At 50.3% G+C, this 18,189-nt stretch overlaps 6 protein-coding genes across 8 annotated transcripts; 4 read left to right on the plus strand and 2 right to left on the minus strand.

Annotated features, from left to right (window-relative positions):
• The first annotated feature begins 67 nt into the window (after nt 1–67).
• Nucleotides 68–4,693, plus strand: FVEG_12136 (coatomer protein complex, subunit alpha (xenin)). The gene is made up of 6 exons (XM_018901474.1): nt 68–398; nt 463–512; nt 574–893; nt 949–2,847; nt 2,902–4,022; nt 4,078–4,693. Exons 1-6 carry the CDS (start codon nt 369–371, stop codon nt 4,318–4,320), a joined length of 3,663 nt encoding a protein of 1,220 aa, XP_018759968.1. The 5' UTR covers nt 68–368; the 3' UTR covers nt 4,321–4,693.
• FVEG_12135 (26S proteasome regulatory subunit N12) lies at nt 4,512–5,961 on the minus strand. The gene is made up of 2 exons (XM_018901473.1): nt 5,038–5,961; nt 4,512–4,978 (listed from the first exon to the last, which is right to left on the minus strand). The coding sequence occupies exons 1-2, from the start codon at nt 5,743–5,745 to the stop codon at nt 4,706–4,708; spliced, it is 981 nt and encodes a 326-aa protein (XP_018759967.1). The 5' UTR covers nt 5,746–5,961; the 3' UTR covers nt 4,512–4,705.
• A 1,580-nt stretch (nt 5,962–7,541) lies between these two features.
• FVEG_12134 (hypothetical protein) lies at nt 7,542–12,580 on the plus strand. 3 transcript variants are annotated; one of them, XM_018901470.1, is made up of 4 exons: nt 7,542–7,913; nt 9,077–9,182; nt 9,367–11,920; nt 11,975–12,561. In XM_018901470.1, exons 1-4 carry the CDS (start codon nt 7,841–7,843, stop codon nt 11,984–11,986), a joined length of 2,745 nt encoding a protein of 914 aa, XP_018759964.1. In that variant the 5' UTR covers nt 7,542–7,840; the 3' UTR covers nt 11,987–12,561. The 3 variants fall into 3 exon arrangements, with proteins under 3 accessions (XP_018759964.1, XP_018759965.1, XP_018759966.1); XM_018901471.1 differs by having other exon boundaries at nt 7,542–9,182; nt 11,975–12,580; XM_018901472.1 differs by having other exon boundaries at nt 9,077–11,920.
• Nucleotides 12,581–12,585: 5 nt separating this feature from the next.
• FVEG_12133 (hypothetical protein) lies at nt 12,586–14,100 on the plus strand (the record flags this gene model as incomplete). Its single annotated transcript, XM_018901469.1, has 1 exon — nt 12,586–14,100. One exon carries the CDS (start codon nt 12,586–12,588, stop codon nt 13,969–13,971), a length of 1,386 nt encoding a protein of 461 aa, XP_018759963.1. The 3' UTR covers nt 13,972–14,100.
• A 168-nt stretch (nt 14,101–14,268) lies between these two features.
• FVEG_12132 (hypothetical protein) lies at nt 14,269–15,157 on the minus strand (the record flags this gene model as incomplete). The annotated part of the gene is made up of 2 exons (XM_018901468.1): nt 14,269–14,728; nt 14,769–15,157. 2 exons carry the CDS (start codon nt 15,155–15,157, stop codon nt 14,269–14,271), a joined length of 849 nt encoding a protein of 282 aa, XP_018759962.1.
• A 1,107-nt stretch (nt 15,158–16,264) lies between these two features.
• On the plus strand, nt 16,265–17,257 carry FVEG_12131 (hypothetical protein; the record flags this gene model as incomplete). The annotated part of the gene is made up of 2 exons (XM_018901467.1): nt 16,265–16,663; nt 16,721–17,257. The coding sequence occupies 2 exons, from the start codon at nt 16,265–16,267 to the stop codon at nt 17,255–17,257; spliced, it is 936 nt and encodes a 311-aa protein (XP_018759961.1).
• Between the last annotated feature and the right edge of the window lie 932 nt (nt 17,258–18,189).

Here is an 18,189-nt window from a genome sequence, read left to right on the forward strand (position 1 = left end):
ATACACCTGTTCTCTCTGTAGCCCCTCCATTCGGGAGAACAATGTTGCGTTCCATTACTGTGGCTTTACACCTGCACTCCCCCGGTGTGATAGCCCACAATTGAGCATCGTGTTCAATTGCTCAAGCCTAAGCCTACCTTAGGAGTTCGCTTCGTTGGCCAGCATTCAACTCAACTAACTTACGTCTCCCTTTCACTCTGACCTCACGTATACTTCGACAAGCCCGCGCTGTGCTGGTCAGCTCGCACCCAAATCTCGCGATCCAGCCACCCGCAAGCGGAACAGCTGCTTTCTACAATCAGCTTCTGGGCGCCTTGAATTGTTCCACCCCTTAATGCTCGAAGCTGCGGCTTCACCTCCCCGCCAATATGCAGTCCTCCCCGGGAATGTTGACCAAGGTAGATTGCGATGCAATTCCTGTGATTTTCTTGCTTGTGATTACTGACACTCTGCTTTTCACAGTTCGAGTCTAAGTCCTCGCGAGCTAAAGGCATTGCCTTTCACCCTAAGAGGTTCGTTGTCCGACGTCGCTGAACCGCATCGCAAGCTTTATAGCTGACAAGTTGTGTCCAGACCATGGATCCTGGTGTCACTACACTCTTCTACCATTCAGCTCTGGGATTACCGAATGGGAACTCTAATTGACCGGTTCGAGGAGCACGATGGTCCTGTCCGTGGTGTCGACTTTCACAAGACACAGCCGCTTTTCGTCTCTGGCGGTGACGACTATAAGATCAAAGTCTGGTCTTACCAGACTCGACGATGCCTCTTCACCCTTAACGGCCATCTCGACTACGTCCGAACCGTCTTCTTCCATCACGAGCTTCCCTGGATTCTGTCAGCATCCGATGACCAGACCATCCGGATATGGAACTGGCAGAACCGCTCCTTGAGTAGGTCAAGATTGTTGTCTTGGTCTAATTGCCGATAATGCTGACTTATGCCTAGTTTGCACCATGACTGGCCACAACCACTATGCCATGTGCGCACAATTCCACCCCAAGGAAGACCTCGTTGTCTCTGCGTCGCTCGATCAGTCCGTTCGTGTTTGGGACATTTCCGGTCTCCGAAAGAAGCACTCCGCCCCTACCTCGATGTCCTTCGAAGATCAAATGGCACGTGCCAATCAGAACCAGACCGATATGTTTGGAAACACTGATGCTGTCGTCAAGTTCGTTCTCGAAGGTCACGACCGTGGCGTCAACTGGGTCGCTTTCCATCCCACCATGCCCCTCATTGTTAGCGCTGGCGATGATCGCTTAGTGAAGTTGTGGCGCATGAGCGAGACCAAGGCTTGGGAAGTCGATACGTGCCGAGGACACTTTCAGAATGCGTCCGGATGTCTGTTTCACCCTCATCAGGACTTGATCCTATCTGCTGGAGAGGATAAGACCATCCGTGTATGGGACCTGAATAAGCGAACCGCTGTTCAGTCTTTTAAGAGAGAAAATGATCGCTTCTGGGTCATTGCGGCGCATCCTGAGATTAACTTGTTTGCTGCTGGTCACGATAATGGTGTCATGGTATTCAAGTTGGAGCGAGAGCGTCCTGCCTCAGCCGTTCACCAGAACCTACTCTTCTACGTCACCAAGGAGAAGCACGTCAAGTCTTATGACTTCCAGAGGAACATCGAGAGCCCTACGCTCCTGTCGCTCAAGAAGCTTGGCAGCGCTTGGGTAGCCCCCCGGACATTGTCCTTCAACCCCGCAGAACGATCTATTCTCGTCACCTCACCTGCTGACGGCGGATCTTATGAGCTGGTTAACCTTCCCAAGGATGGCTCTGGCGCTATCGAGCCTGCTGAGTCCAAACGTGGTCCTGGAAGCTCTGCCATTTTCGTTGCCCGTAACCGATTTGCCGTTCTCAATACCGCTAACCAGACCATTGATATCAAGGATCTTTCCAACAATACTACTCGATCCTTCAAACCCCCCACTGGAACTACCGATATCTACTTTGGAGGCACAGGCAACCTTTTAATCATTGCTCCTACTTCCGTCCACCTCTATGACATCCAGCAGAAGAAGAGCACTGCTGAGCTCGCTGTCAATGGTGTCAAGTATGTTGTTTGGTCCAACGATGGTCTCTACGCTGCTCTTCTGAGCAAGCACAACGTCACAATTGTGTCCAAGACCCTCGAGCAGGTCAGTACTCTTCATGAGACCATTCGTATCAAGAGTGCCACCTGGGATGATGCTGGCGTTCTGCTCTACTCCACCCTTAACCATGTAAAGTATACTCTGCTCAATGGTGATAACGGTATCGTCCGAACCCTTGACCAGACTGTGTACCTGGTCAAGGTCAAGGGCCGTAACGTCTACTGCCTCGATAGAGCCGCCAAGCCTCGTATTCTTCAGGTTGATCCCACGGAATACCGATTCAAGTTGGCCCTTGTCAAACGCAACTACGAGGAAATGCTTCACATCATCCGAAACTCCAGTCTTGTTGGCCAATCGATTATCTCATATCTTCAAAAGAAGGGTTACCCTGAAATTGCCCTCCAGTTCGTCCAGGACCCTACCACTCGATTTGACCTAGCTATCGAATGCGGCAACCTAGATGTTGCTGTTGAGATGGCTAAGGAACTCGACAAGCCAAAGTTTTGGACCCGTTTGAGTACAGAAGCATTGGCGCACGGTAACCATAAGGTTGTCGAGATGTGTTATCAAAAGCTCAAGCAATTCGATAAGCTCTCCTTCTTATATCTCGCTACTGGTAACCAATCTAGGCTTGCTCGTATGGCCAAGATTGCCGAGCACCGCGGTGATTTTACCTCGCGCTTCCAGAACGCACTTTACCTTGGAGAGGTTGAGGACCGTATCCAAATGTTCAAGGAGATTGATCTTTGTAAGTTTCAAACCAAGTCGATTTACAATGATCGCTTAACTAACGAAATTTCAGACCCTCTTGCCTACATGACTGCTAAGTCTCATGGTCTGGAGGAGGAATGTCAGTCCATCCTGGAGGCCACCGGCTTGACTGAAGAGGACCTCACCTTGCCAACCCTTGGAGAGCCCTTGTCTGTCCGTGAGCCTGTTGTGCCCACTTTCGAGTCTTCTTGGCCTACCAAGGCTACCTCGCAGTCCTTTTTCGAGAAGGCCCTACTCGGCCAGGTTGAAGGCCTTTCCCTGGAGGATGAGCCTGCTACCGCCAATACAGGTTTCGAGGATGCTATGGAAGATGACTCGGCTGCCAAGCGTAACGGCGCATTGATTGATGATGATGATGAAGATGCTGCTGGCTGGGATATGGGAGACGATGACATTCCTGAGGCTGATAGCGACTTTGTCAATGTTGAGAGCGTCGACGCTGGCGGTGCTGCCAGCAGCGAGGCAGATATGTGGGCACGAAACTCACCACTGGCCGTTGATCACGTCGCTGGCGGATCTTTCGAGACTGCTATGCAACTCCTCAACCGACAGGTCGGGGCTGTCGACTTTGACCCTCTCAAGTCTCGATTTCTGGAAGTCTACTCAGCATCCAAGACTTTCCTTCCCGGTTCTGAGGGCCTGCCGCCTCTGATCAACTATGTCCGCAGAACTCTCGATGAGACAGATCCCCGTAAGGTCCTGCCGATTATCCCCAGAGATCTCGAGCACCTTGCTTCCAACGACCTGCAAGCGGGCTATGACTCGATGAAGGCCAACAAGCTCGAGGCTGGTATCAGCATTTTCAAGGGTATCCTTCACTCCATCCTTGTCAATGCCGTGTCAAGTGAGGACGAGGTTGCTGAGGCGAAGAAGCTTATTACCTCGGCCAGTGAGTATGCTGTCGCAATGAGCATTGAGCTTTCCAGGAGACAATTGGGTGCACCTGATGTCGTGGCTAAGGACGCTGAGAAACTCCAGAGGAGCTTGGAACTGTCAGCGTACTTCACTATCCCTAAGATCGAGGTTCCTCACAGACAGCTCGCTCTGCTCAGTGCTATGCAGCTGGCTATTCGCAACAAGAACTACAACTCTGCTTTGAGCTTCGCTAACCGCATCATCGCCAATGGCGGTGCTACCAAGATTGTAGAAAACGTAAGTGAAATCGAACTGCCGATGCTTGCTGCGGTTACTGACCAAAATGTTACAGGCCAAGAAGACCAAGGCTCAGTGCGAGCGCAATCCCAACGATGCTATTGAAATTGAGTTCGACCAGTTCGCCGAGTTCGACGTGTGCGCAGCCAGCCATACTCCTATCTACAGCGGTACTGCATATGAGGAGTGTGCCTTCGATGGCTCCAAGTATCACACCAAATACAAGGGCACTGTCTGTAGAGTGTGTGAAGTATGTGAGATTGGCAAGCATGGAAGCGGTTTGAAGTTGTTCGCCTAGACTGGGCAGAGCATGGTTGAATAAGATTTAATAACGGGAGCGCATAGTCGGAATTGGGAGTTTCGAGTCAACGATGCACAAAAAGGAGCCAGGTAGACGAGGTGGAAAGTCAAGGGCTTTTAAAAGGTTGGACTTGGACGACTGGCTGATAGAAGATGGCAAGGGAGTCATGTCTTTGTAGTTTCAACTTAGCCTGATTATATGCGAGAAGCACAAGATTAAGGAATCACGTCTAAAGACCAAATGTTTGACGTATGTTTTGGGACTCGCCTGGTAGGCGAGCCCATCAATTGAATTAATAGTACAGTAACCATTGGTCCCCTCTACTAGTCTATGTTTGTCTTCGCGTTGCTTTCTCGCCGAGAATTCTGACCTGAGAACTCCATTACACGATCGTCTCAAGCTCACGTGCGTAGCCAAGGGCATTTTCTATCACCATCTGGCTCATCTCCTTGTTCTGATCGCCATCCTCGCCTTCAGCAGTATCAGGGAAGTAGATGTTACCATCACGGACGATCCAGCCTCGATGGTGAGCGAAAGAGATAACATCGCCCTCTGAGTCCAAGAAGAGAAGGGACTTTGTGGAGCTGATAGGAAGGCTGGGGTATGCGCGCTCGCTGCTGGAAGCAATCTCGGAGCGAATCTGGTTCTTGAGGATCTAAAGCCGAGTAAGTATTGGCTACTGGGGCGGAAATTGTAATGAACATGCAAACTTACTTCTGAGAATACGCTATACTCATCGCAGGGCACCTCGCTACTCTTCATGGCCTTCCATACTCGGTCATAGGATCCTTCCATCAGCCATCTCTCCAGACGAATAGGGTAGCCAAGGTATCGGTCGCTCTCGACGTCACCGCCACCACCCTCTCGGTTCTCCAAGCTCTCGAGCTCAGTGTGGAACTCAGCATATCGACCCTGCGTCAAAAGCAGAAGCAAGCTCAGACCAGTGACCTTGTTGCGCTCGGCCAAATTGGGGGGGAGAACAGCAGCGGGAAGTTCGTAAAAGGGCTGAAGTTGCTGGACGTAGCGGGTGAAAGCTTCGGGGTTGCGGGCGCGGATGGCAAATAAGGCACCCTGTTCGTAGGTCTCGCGGGCGAGAGGCAGAAGATGCGTCGGGGTTGAGGGAGCGGGTGTAAGGGCGTTGAGCTTGAGAAGGGCGAGTTTAGCCTTTGAGAGCAGGGCGTTGGCATCGGTATAGCTCATAGAGGGGGAGTGCTTGAGCTGGGAGATAATCTGGGCAAGATTGCGTTCGGCCATGGTGGGCAACGGAAGTGTCAACGATTTAATGTGCGGCAGCTGATGTTCGGCAAGTTGGATATATATGGTGGCCCTGTGAGAGCAGCGATCAAAGTCGTGGTGCTGTTTGTGGTTGGTAGTGTTGATGATATTAGGTTGGATCCAATTCGAAGCTTCACCAGGCTGCATCCAGTGACGCGAGGCCACGGCTCATGCCTGTGGTTGCTGCGAGCTCGCTTTGTGGCAGGGATCAGCGGGTGAAAGATATTCCGTTCCACCGGCATCACCCGTCATGGATCGCAACTAGGTAGGTAGGCCAGTAGGGTATGAACAGGAAGCTGATGAACTTCAAAAAGTGTCAACATGGTCGTTTTTTTTATATCTTTACAGAAACCTTGGGTTCTGTGCCTGCTTTGAAGGTCATTTTTGTTAATGGCCTACACTTGTCGTCATTTTTGGCTTAATATTGACGTGGCGGATCAGAGTTCAGTAAATACTTGTAGCATGGCTATTTCACCGTTGCTGATGATACCGTCTTCTCAGACGTGCCTTTTCAACATGCGAACTCGGAAGCGTGGTTCGCCCGTGGTGCAGTAACGGTCGAAAACGCGTATTACATTGATTCATAATTTGTTATCGCTTGCATCACCAGAAGAGCCTCGTGTGGCTCTCGGTGGAGTGGTATCCAATCCATTTGTGCTTGTGCTCGTGGAGATTTTGCATCTCTCCGATGTATGACTACGACATTGGCTCAATCAAATATTGATCGTCAAAGGTCATCAAGTCAAAACGAAAAACCCACTTTATCTCGTTCTTATAGTCCCAAGCTACCAAGATTAAGTATTCCATATAAAGATGATCTCAAAATAGCAACTGTGGCTGTGGCTGAGTAAACGTATCATATAAACATGTATATATGTACAGCCATTGGATACAAGGAACGTCGTCAAATCGGCGTGTTTGGAAACATTCGAGAGACTCGGAGAGAGTGCGTGGTCAGAAATGAATAACCCGACCAAAACCGCTTAGAAGATGTTGAATTGTCCAAGAAGAAAGCTAAGGCAAGGCAAGGCATCCACGGAAATCAGCCGCTCGAAGCTATTGAACTGCCCCTCACCGAGTCTGCCTGTGGCTATCCTCCGCCTCAAATTCGAGAAGCAGGCGAGCATGCCAAGGTTGAAACCACTAGGTATGGATGCCTAGACTAATCAGCTTCAACTGCAAGGTCCCGCGTTTGTGACCGGCGCTGTATCTGCCTGGTGGCGTTTGTGCACTTGTTTGATACACTCAAGATGCGCGATGTTCAGCCAAGGAAGGATAAGGTGCCGTCTATGTGATGCCGTCGGACTTGATAGGGCAGGGAGTTGCCGTTTCGTGGCACCCGTCTTAAGTTCCGGTGTAAGCTCCCTCGCATCCCATGGAGGGCAAGAGATGCAGTACAGTACCTGAGAGTGTAACACCCAGATTGTTGCAAGAGGCATCTGACGTCGAAGATCTTGGACGTGTACAGTACAGTACATATTATTTCTTCCGTCAACCTCCTTTCATATCCAATCCTACCATCCATCATACTCTTTTCCTCTGTGCAAGTTTCGTTTCGGCTCCAGTATAACCACCAAATCTCTAAACTGAATACCCCCCCATTCGCCAATTCTCGCGTTGATCTGTTCGGTCAATAACGGTTGCTTAATTTCCTGGCTTACAACTCGAAACGAGAAGCTCCGTCGAAGGAACGGGAACTGGAGCAAGATCCCTGCTGTGATCCAGAAGCACATTGCATCACATCTCATCCATTAAGTTAGTATTGGCACTCGAATCTTTTGGCCTAGAACAGTACAGCACAGCTACGGGCTGCCAATATTACTTCCAGCATCAAATTCATCGCCGCGCATCGCATCGCATTGTATACAACACGACGTACTGTACCAGCCTCAAGCTCGCTTTTCCCCACGCACTTGTCGCTGTCTCGCATCCTTTGTCCATCTATTTATTTGGGTGTGCCCCGCTCTTCGAACAGCTCCCACGCCCGCGCCCGCCATTTTCTTTGGAAGTCGCAAGTCCCAACCCGCCCACAGCCCCAGGGTTGCATATGCTGGCTACCTACCTAGTGATAGTGGTGTCACAGATCTAGAAACACCAGACGAGCGAATACATAACAAAGGCATCAGGCCCTCTGCTCGCCGCGGTCTAGTCGACCTTGATACTTTCTATATTCTTTCCTTGTTCCTCGATTTCATATTCCACTCAGCCGCAGCTTGTTTCGTCATTCGTGCTTCCGACCGCGATGGCCAGCTATCAGCAATATGCACAGCTTGGCAAGAAAGCTAACAACTCAGCCGCTGCTGGCAACCTATCATGTAAGAAATCATTATGCTCCCGTCATCCTCTCCTTTCTCGTCCACTCCACGGCACTTCCCTCGTAAGAGCTGATATGCAGGGAGCGGCGCCGAAGCGTTATGGCGATAATACCCCATCTGCCTGTTTGATGTGCTTGCTTGCTTGATGACTGATGATGGTCAACTTTGAATACTTGACTTTGGACCCTTGCTTATAAACCCCGAGAACTCAAAAAACGCTTATATGCGACTTGGACACCGGCTGAGATACCACTTTGAGATACCCACCCGCTCGCTGTACGACATGTCACCTACGCAAGCCAACGTTCCGTGCCTGAGAGCTCCAGCGCTGATCACTCGAGACTGGCTTGCTATTTACGGCTGCCGCCCAGTGCACTGCCTGGCACTCAATGGCCGCCAAGCCACTATGGGTCTCAGACAAGCAGTGTGTCAGGGTGCAATTATGCCTGAGCATTGGATAGGCAGCGAGAGTCTGTCTCCCTTCGAAAAAACATGTCCTGTGTCAATGGATATTGCAATTCTCAACGCAATATCCAAGCGCGGCCATCTGAATTACGCAAGATCAAACTTAGAATCTCTCCGTGTCATCTCAAATTACACGGCAGTTGTATCCTTCGCTCATCCACAAGAACCGAAATCCATCTTCAGCCTCAGTCGGCCCCACGAACGATTTGGCGCTGGATATTCCCTGTAACAGGACCCTTGCGCTTGATCCCCAGCCCCTGAAGAGGATTGGGCCGGTCCTCTTTACAGCATCCCCGCTGCATTATCGTTACTTTTGGATCCCCTCCATCGTTGGGCTTCGCTTCAGGGTATCGCATTCTACTTGATTCTCGAACCCGGATTATTTGAATCAGCTCCCTACCGCAAATTAGCTCTGGAAACCTTGAATTGGATACCACCAGTGATCAGCCGATCAAGCAAGCAAGCACTCAACCCAGCAAACTGACCAAGCCAGAGCCTGACGCACGCGCAGTATAAACAGCCTGCTGTTTGCTGGCTTGAAGCAAAGAGGGGTTACGCCGCTGCTTCTGCAGTCATCGGTGACCGCGCCCCGTCAGCTCTTACATTCGTTCCCTGTGAACGAGAACAAGGGCCCCCTTCTTTATTCGTCTTATCCCCCCCGACCCTCTTGCTGACATCTTACGTCCTTTTTGCGATAGACGGCCAGCGAACCGAGATGGCTCCCCCACAGTTAGGCGCGACATTTGTCCCCGGCGGCTTCGATGATTATTATATGCCAGAAGTCGTTGCTCCCTCCCCCCAAAGGTATGTCTCTTGGCTCTTCCCCCTTAATCCCATTTCCGGCACGGTCTCCAGTTTCCATTTCCCAAATCCCCATGCTCCTTTCCCTTGCCTGATCCTGTATAAATAAAGCTTACCAGCACCGGATGCGGTTGTAACGGTGAAAAGGTGGGGCATGCTGACGATTCTTTGTTGTTGTTGTATCTAGGGTAACCCCTCAGGTCCCTCAAAATATGCAAGAGGACCTCCAGCGCATGGAACTCGAGGCTACTTCCGTTGAACCACGATCACAAACCGATTCAGGCCCAGGTCCTCGTCACTCTCGTGAACCGTCGCTCTCTACTTACACCAACCCTCGGGGAGCCGACCCGCCCAGGCCCCAGCCGGCAACACAGGCCTCGAGCGACGACATCCGAGCATACCAGTCCTCCGATAAGATCTCCGAGAGTCTCAGCAACATGAGCTTCGACGCCCCCTCATTTTCGCCTTTTCCCAAGGTCAAGGGCGATAACATCCCCCCAACTGATGAGGAAAAGGAAGAGATTCTCTGGAACGCGCGCAAGCATGTTCTTCACTCACAGAATGTTTCGATGCAAATTACATGGGCGCGCGACGTCCTTACTTGGGCCGACATTTCCCAAGAGTCCATGATACGCGAGTATGGCGAAAAGGCCCGACCTGCAACGCCCCGCATAGAACACGAACTCCGAGTCGATGCAATCAACATTATTACCTACTTGTCGCAGCAAGAACACCCTGAAGCACTCTACATGCGCTCAAAATGGCTCGAGTTTGGCAAATTTGGTAACCGTGTTGACAAGCGCGAGGCTTATATCGGCTACAAGCGCGCCGCAGAACTCGGTCATGGACGATCCGAGTATCGCATGGGCATGTTGTATGAGCAGTCGAATGACATGTCCAAGGCGAAGGAGCATTACTATCGCGGCCTTTCCCTTAAGGACTCAGCCTCATTGTACCGAATGGGCATGATGAGCCTTTTAGGCCAACATGGCGAGACAAAAGATTACTCGACTGGCCTGGAGCGGATACAGGCCGCTGCCGACAGCTCCGACGAAGACGCCCCTCAGGGTGCTTATGTTTACGGTATGCTCATAGGACGCGACTTACCGGACATCACAATCCCTGAGGGCTTATTGCCTAACAACCCATTGACGACCAAGATGTATATCGAGAAGTCGGCTTATCTTGGGTTTGCTAAGGCCCAACTCAAGATGGGACAAGCATACGAACTCTGCCAGTTCGGATGTGACTTCAACCCGTCGTTCTCCCTTCACTACTACGGTCTAGCAGCTAAGCAAGGTCTCCCCGAGGCAGCCCTCGGTGTGAGTCGATGGTTCCTCTTTGGCTACGAGGGTGTTTTCAAGAAGAACGAGTCGCTCGCGTACAAGTATGCTCAAGAGGCTGCTGCCGCTAAGCTACCGACAGGAGAATTTGCCTTGGGTTACTACAACGAAATAGGAATCCATGTTGAGAAGAGCTTGTCAGAAGCTAGAAAGTGGTACCAGCTGGCCGCCGATCACGGCAATCAAGACGCCCTTGGCCGACTCGATTCTCTGGACGAGAATAACACTCTGTCCAAATCTGACCACGAAACTACCACACTGACCCGCATCAAGTCGCAACACGGATCCCAGCGAGGCAAGCGTCCTGATCGCTTCAAGCAGCCACAGCAAATGCCTACTCTCAGTGAAGGGAGTGCCCCTGCTTCACCTTCACTAGACGGACCAGGTTACCCCAAGCCACAGGATCCGCAGTCCAATCCTTCTCTCGGAATACGGCCGACCATCGTCTCGGAGCACGTTAACTTCCCAGACCCCTCGCGGGCTTCTTTTGTACTCCCTGCGGCAACAGACAGACCTCCTGCCTTCAATGTTAGGTTGGATGCCAACCAAGGCCCAATGCGACCCCAATCGGCAGCTCCCTACCCCGAAGATGACCGGCCACCACCCCTAACAGTTCGTTCCAAGTCCACCGCACCTTACCCAGAGGACGATACCCAAGGTCCTACCTCTCCTCGTTTCAACCAAGGCGGACGCATGGGACCTCCTTCAGGACCCCCTTCAGATCGCCCATCAAGTGCTTTTGGCATCAAGCCACAATCAGGTGGTCCTCGTCCTATGCCGCAATCCCAGTCGATGGGTAATCTTCACCCTGGAGGCCCAGGAGGTCCTGGCCGACCCGACCCTCGCAACAGAGCTGCATCCACTGGATGGGAAGGCCAACAAGGACCTGGAGGGCGTCCTTCTCCCTACCCAGAAGACAACGGAGCACCGTACGGTGGAATACAAAAGACACCTACTGGTGGCCAATACTCGCCGGGCTTGCAAAATCCTCAGTCCCAAAACTATGAACGCTTCTCGCGCGTACCTGGAGCTAGTGGGCGCCCCGAGCGTGGGAGCTCTCTTCCCCAGAATCAGCAGCAACAGCAGCAACAATTACCACCTCAGGCGAACCGACCCCCACGGACGTCAAGTGCTCAGCCACCAATGGTGTCTGGGGGTGTTGGCCCGGGCGGCAGGCCGTCTCCGGGACCTTATGGCGGACCCCAAGGAGGGCCTCAAGGGGGCCCATCTGGCCCTCCAAGAACTGGAAGTGCACCCCCATCACAGTTCCAGCGGCCCGATAACAGACCGAGCCCTGCTCCCAGCGCTGCAACGATGCCACCAAAGGGAGCAGGCAAACAGGGACCTGCAACATTTGAAGACATGGGTATTCCACAAGGAAAACAGGACAGTGACTGTGTAAGTCTGCTAGTAGATTTGTGTTTATTGACGGAGTGCTAACACCATTGACAGATCCTCATGTAAAGTTGGAAAGTGGACAAGAAGGACTAAACCAAGTGGGACATGGACGCACCAGTTGTTTCAGAGACTACATTCGAACACATAAAGCCGATTGAAAGGGCATCTTTTTGGAGTCGAGCTCGCGGACGGAATGCATTTGCACTGGGCTCGGAAGTAAATATCCGTGAGGCAGGACAGGGCAGGCAGGGTTTGTTGCGTAAAAACGCTGAACATTTGGGTATCGAGTATTGTAGGTATGATCTCTCAATGTATTGAGTTCAAGATGCGAACCAGGATAGCGTGCGTAGATGGCGATGTTCAGAGGAGTATTGTTCTTTCATATCTTGTTGCAATCTGGAGCTGCTGGGTGTCTGTGTGACAATAGCTTTGTTCAGTAAGTTGGACTTTAAAGGTGCTGTTGGAGTATAATTGTTCTATGCCTAAGCGGTGAACTTGTGGATGGCCTGACGAACAATCCTCTGAAAGACACAAGAGGAACAATAGTGAATACTGGTTAATGAGTATATAACCTTGCGGATTACCCAGTCACTACTCTCATCCCCATCTTCACCCAGTGTTCCGTCGACCCCCTGAGCATCGTTGATCGTTCTTCCAAAGCTAATATGGATCATGGATTCCATCTCCAGTCGCTAAGTGCTGTTGGGCAAGCGTATAATCCCTTTACTGGGAACGCAGAGGGCCAGTCTGACCCTATCAATCAACCAGAATCCGAATTTGGGCAGAGTCTGTTTGAGGAGGCGATTAGCCTAGCCTCTTCAGATGGCCCCCTGGCTCCGGCACCACCCCCTGATGGTGGATGGAGAGCGTGGTGTGTCGTTCTGTCGACACACTTGGTATATGTGAACACCTGGGGCTGGGTCAATTCTTTTGGCATTTTCCAGGCCTATTATGCTGAGCATCTGGGCCTACAAGCAAGCAAGATCTCGTGGATCGGGTCCATCAGTGTTTTCCTCCTATTCTTCGTCGGTACCTTGACAGGACGTCTTGTCGACGCTGGATATTTCCGCTGGGTGTTTGCGTGTGGTATTGTCTTTCAGGTCACAGGTATCATGGTTACTTCGGTCTGTATTGACTATTGGCACTACTTTGGTGTTCAAGGTGTTCTCGTTGGTCTGGGGCATAGCTGTCTGTTCTGCCCGGTGCTGGCAGTACTATCGACATTCTTTGCTAGAAAACGAGCTTTAGCCATGGGAGTCGCAGCATGTGGAAGTGCAACGGGAGGTGTTTTGTTTCCCCTCCTGGCTCGAGCTCTTCTTCAAAAGGTAGGTTTCGGCTGGACTCTGCGCATTGTGGGTTTCGTGCAGCTTTTCCTTCTACTTATCGCTCTGGTTCTTGTCAAGCCTCGACTTCGGCCGCGTCGATCTGCGCCCCTGGTAGACTTTTCTGCCTTTAAGGATATTGAGTACGTGTTGTACGTCACTGCCTCGTTTTTTACTTGCCTGGGGGTATACTTGGCTTACTATTTTATGGCAGCCTTCTCCCGCACAGCTATCGACCCGGCCTTCACCTTCAATCAGTCTCTGAATCTTTTGATGATTCTGAACGGCGTTGGCGTTTTTGGGCGACTGCTCGCAAATTGGACAGCTGATCACGTCGGCGCCATCAATGTCTTCGCACCTCACTCGTTCTTTGCTGGAGTGATACTATTTTGCTGGATGGGGGTTGCCGACAAGCCAGGTCTGTATGTATGGTCCGTCTTCTATGGTATTCTCGCCGCAGCGATCCAGAGTCTCTTTCCCACTGGTATCTCTTTGCTGACTGAGGACTTGAACAAGATTGGTGTTAGGATGGGAATGGCCTTCACGATTGCCAGCTTTGCTTCCCTTGCGGGACCACCTGCTGCAGGTGCTATTATTGATGCAGAGCATGGCTTCAAGGGAGCGCAGGCGTTTGCTGGGACATCTATGTTATTGGGTGCATTGTTTCTCATTGCGGCCAAGAAGAAGAGGATGGCTAGACTTGGAACCGGTTGGTTTGACAAGTGCTGAGTATTTCTTGGTTTGGAACGGTAAGTAAAGTGTGAAATATAGAAAGGGGTAAGTTGGCGTTTTGTGTTTGGCCTTTTTGATCAACTCACAGACTGTCGAACTGTCTCAGTATAAATTGATTTGGAGTGCTCATCATGTCCATAGAAGTGACGTGCCATATCTACCTGATTACCGAAACTCGAATGATGTCTCTTCCTCTTGCTATGACTAACTACTTACCTAACTACTTAGTCTTTGTCAACTTCACGACAATGCTTAGTAAGCATTTGTTTAAAATGAACTACAGTTAACCATTGTCTAATCACCAAGTTTGATGACGACCTTTCCAACCTGTTTGCCTTGCCAAACATACTCGATTGCCTTATCTGCCTTGTCGAAAGACCAAGTTGAGTCGAGGATATCCTCAAAAGCTATCTGTGTCGCAGAGATGGCAGCTATAAGCTCATCCTGATCATCCTTAGATCCTGCGTTGATACCACGAACGTTCAGTCGTCGATCAATGATAGTGGAAACAAACTCCTTCAAATTTTCAGGTTTAGGGCCGCCCAGATAACCAACTTGGCTCACAATGCCTCCACGTCGAGTGCACTCCATGGAGCGAACGAGAGAACTGCTGCCACCGTTCTCAATGACGAGATCAACGCCGACACCGTTTGTTAGACGAAGGACTTCCTTGTGCATTCTGGGTGAGCCTTGTAGTTGACGGCTTGGATCTCTGGTTTTCCGAACTGCTTCCAGCACAGGGGATGATCGAAGCCTGAGTCCAATCAAGATGCTCAGGTAATTTCGTCACAAACTTCTCATCAAAGGCAATGTTAGTGGCCAAGATTCCATCTTCATTGGCCGCGAGCCAAGATCTTCCCGTCGAGCGAGCATTCACAAATTTTGAGTCCGTGATCGGAGCAACACGATCGCCCGCTTTGACGAGCGAGACTCTATTCCCGACTGAAACGATCTCACCGGCGGCATCATTTCCAGGAATACCATTGGGAGTAACAGGCCAGGGGTTACCGCCATTGGCTATGTTGGCATCGCGATAGTTGAGAGCAACTGCGTGCACTTTTATGAGAACGGCGGTTGGATGAAGAGGTAGAGGAAGATCTTCTGTGACGAGTTTCACCTTGGGGGCGCCCTTTGCATAATCGTCTGTTCGACGCCAGGCTTGGCGTTGAGTTGGCTGAGGCATTTCTGGAGATGAAGAGAGTAGTTCTGAGCAAGATAGTGTATTAGAGATGAATGCCTATCGCTGTCGTACCCTGATCTCAGAGCGGGAGACTATTGTTCTTATACTGCGGTTGTCGTGATGAGACGTCTTGTTGCTGACAGATCCACGCGGGGTAGCCTCCCTCATTTATAATCAATCTTGATATGTTATCATGAGTAGATGAGTACATTGATACCTCGCTGTAGTTGAATTATGCTCCTCAAATCTTTTCTTGTTTTGGTAACCAAGACGTGGAGGAGTGTTTGATCTTGGGTGGTGTCGGGTTCCTCAGCCATAGGGTATCCACATCTCAAGAAATATTGCAACTATCTCGAGGTTGGCTAAGTGTCCGAAAGGGTATCTTATCCTGAAGCGAGTAAATTGTTGATTAGCATTTACACTAAAATTGATATTATAAGAAGATTTTGCATCAAAAGAGGCCCTAGAGATGACTTGGATATATGCCACATGCTCGAAACTCGGTTGCCATTCCCGAATGTGGTGAATGTTTATTTGAAAGAGTCGATTCAGTAGAAACAATAAATCTGAGCATGTCCAGGCTCTCTGAATGCTTGAACTTGGAACGAGTAGCGAAAGTGATAAACTTGATCTAGCTACATAATTCGTCAATTTCTACTGTTACTGTTGAACTGTATCTCAACCCCTGGGACAGCTGGCCTACACCATCGCTCAACCTTGCATTATCTCGGCATAGAAACCCGCAGATACCACACTTTAGGAACCGAAGAATACCTATACCAGTAAATCTCCCGTTCCCGTTTTTGGTATTCGGATATATCTCCTTTAGAACTCCGTAAACTCACGGGCCAAAAAAGGAAAATTTGAAGAATATTCCTATCGAAATGAGGGGAAGCCGTTGTTAGATCGGCATTCTCTGGATTCGTGGCGTCGAAGCTTCATGCTTGGGGCATAGGAGAATCTGAAGTAGGCTCATTTTTCAGAGTTGCATGGGTAAGGTCAGCGTGTATAAGAAGTGTGACACCATGCTCTAGCTTGTCCGTTCAATTATCCTTCACATGCCCTCTTCCAATAGTTCTACAAAGTTCTCTCCACTCTTTATCCAACAAGATGTCTGAACTCCAGATAGCAAAGATAGACGTCTTCAAAGTCGAACTGCCTTACTCTGAGGGCGTTTACCATCTGTCAGGTGGCCGAGAGTATAGGAGTTTTGATACAACCATTGTCCGAATTACTACCAATACCGGTATCGAAGGATGGGGAGAGAGCACCCCCTTCGGGTCAAATTACATCGCCTCTCATGCTCTTGGTGTGAGAGCAGGCATTGCCGAGATTGCTACCTGGTTGATCGGCCTGGACCCAAGTCGAGTTGATCGCATCAATGAGGCTATGGACTCTGCTCTGATCAGTCACGAGCACGCCAAAACTCCTATCGATATTGCCTGCTGGAACATCTTCGGCAAGTCAGTGGGAATGCCTGTTTGCGAATTGCTTGGTGGCCGCACTGATGTTGGTCTATCTATCATCTCGTCAATCTACATGGACAAACCCGAGGATATGTGAAAGCGTGTTGCAGAGCATCGAGCACGGGGATACATCGGACACTCCGTCAAGATCGGCGGAGATCCTGGTGAAGATGCTCGGCGAATAACTGCCTCTCTCGCTGATATGCAGCCCGGTGAGTTCTTCCTGGTAGATGCCAACGATGGCATGACCGTTGAAAACGCCCTTCGGATGTTAAGGCACCTCCCGCCTGGCTTGGACTTTGTTCTAGAAGCCCCCTGTGCCACATGGCGCGAGATCGTCTCTCTTCGCCGAAAAAGCAACGTGCCTATTCGCTTCGATGAGCTTGCCACCACAGACGCCTCGATAATCCAGATGGTAGTAGATGACGCGGCCGAAGGCTTCGGGATCAAAATTTCGAAGAACGGCAGTTTGACCAAACGACGACATAGGGACATTGCTTTTGCGGCAGGCTACACCATGAGTTGTCAGGAGACCACCGGGTCGGATATCACTTTTGCGGCAATCATTCATCTTGGGCAAACTATTCCGGAGAGGAATCTTAGGTGTATATTGGAGTGTAGAGACATGTTACTTTGAAGACGGCAGATAGGAACCTTGAGGTTAGGAATGGGAGGGTTCATGCACCAAAGGAGCCGGGATTAGGGGTTAGACCTCGCTTGGATGTCTTGGGCGATCCTGTTGCAAGTTACTCCTGACTTGAAAAGAGATGATAGAACGATGTGATTGTTTAGAAGAATATGCACTTTTCCAGTATAGCCTATCCCTTGCACATAACTACTTAGGTAGGTATACATGAACTTCTAAGGCCTCCCGGTTATAATCTATCTCTTACGGCCTAATCAACTTGACGAGCGAGTATGCTGTGGTTGGCTGTCTGCATGAGGCCGTCTTTTGAGGGCTGCCCGGCTCACAAACGGCCAACAGCAGTTGGGCCCCTGCCTGCAATTTGCTGCAAGGCAGCCAGCCACAGAGCGAACCACTTTCAAGTCAAAGATATGTACTTGTATACCTAGGTGGACACCTAAAATGTAGGTAGCTTCACTTTTGTTTGCTGTTCCAATCACTCTGCCTAAAGGCTCACTTTGACTTGAACTACAGAAACGCCTTCGATATCAATCGAGCTGGTTCACAAAGGGTTTGGAGTCTGTCTCAACTCCGTGAATATCAGGTAGGTAGGTACCAATGATTTACTCTATTCTGGTGTTGTTTGACATGGATATCTAGGTAACTAGTGGCCCAAAATGGGAGGCTGTCTTGCTATCGCATGCACTGACAGTTGCTGGGCAGTGCCAGTATCATTAAGCAGCAGCAGCCTCACAAGGTGAATGAATCATTCACACACGCACTTGTTGAATTTTCTTCTCCAAGATAAACTCTTCGCTCTTAATTTATCTCTTCCATCTCTTCACCCTCACCCTCCCTCACCTTCATCGTTCTTACTGTATCTGACCTTTTCATCGTGAGTATAACCTCAACTGCCACATAGGTACGGAGAACTGCAAGACATA

Source organism: Fusarium verticillioides, chromosome 4, assembly GCF_000149555.1.
Source record: "Fusarium verticillioides 7600 chromosome 4, whole genome shotgun sequence".
Taxonomy (NCBI): domain Eukaryota; kingdom Fungi; phylum Ascomycota; class Sordariomycetes; order Hypocreales; family Nectriaceae; genus Fusarium; species Fusarium verticillioides.

What these genes read in the sequence shown, in the direction of transcription:
- FVEG_12136 (XM_018901474.1), top strand. Translation starts at nt 369, where the DNA reads ATGCAGTCCTCCCCGGGAATGTTGACCAAG. An exon ending in CCCCGGGAATGTTGACCAAG is followed by an intron (nt 399 to 462) that starts GTAGATTGCGAT and finishes TGCTTTTCACAG; the next exon opens with TTCGAGTCTAAGTCCTCGCG. An exon ending in CTGGCAGAACCGCTCCTTGA is followed by an intron (nt 894 to 948) that starts GTAGGTCAAGAT and finishes ACTTATGCCTAG; the next exon opens with TTTGCACCATGACTGGCCAC.
- FVEG_12135 (XM_018901473.1), bottom strand. Translation starts at nt 5,745, where the DNA reads ATGCAGCCTGGTGAAGCTTCGAATTGGATCCAACCTAATATCATCAAC. An exon ending in AGTATAGCGTATTCTCAGAA is followed by an intron (nt 4,979 to 5,037) that starts GTAAGTTTGCAT and finishes ACTCGGCTTTAG; the next exon opens with ATCCTCAAGAACCAGATTCG.
- FVEG_12134 (XM_018901470.1), top strand. Translation starts at nt 7,841, where the DNA reads ATGGCCAGCTATCAGCAATATGCACAGCTTGGCAAGAAAGCTAACAAC. An exon ending in CGCTGCTGGCAACCTATCAT is followed by an intron (nt 7,914 to 9,076) that starts GTAAGAAATCAT and finishes TTTTTGCGATAG; the next exon opens with ACGGCCAGCGAACCGAGATG. An exon ending in GTTGCTCCCTCCCCCCAAAG is followed by an intron (nt 9,183 to 9,366) that starts GTATGTCTCTTG and finishes TGTTGTATCTAG; the next exon opens with GGTAACCCCTCAGGTCCCTC.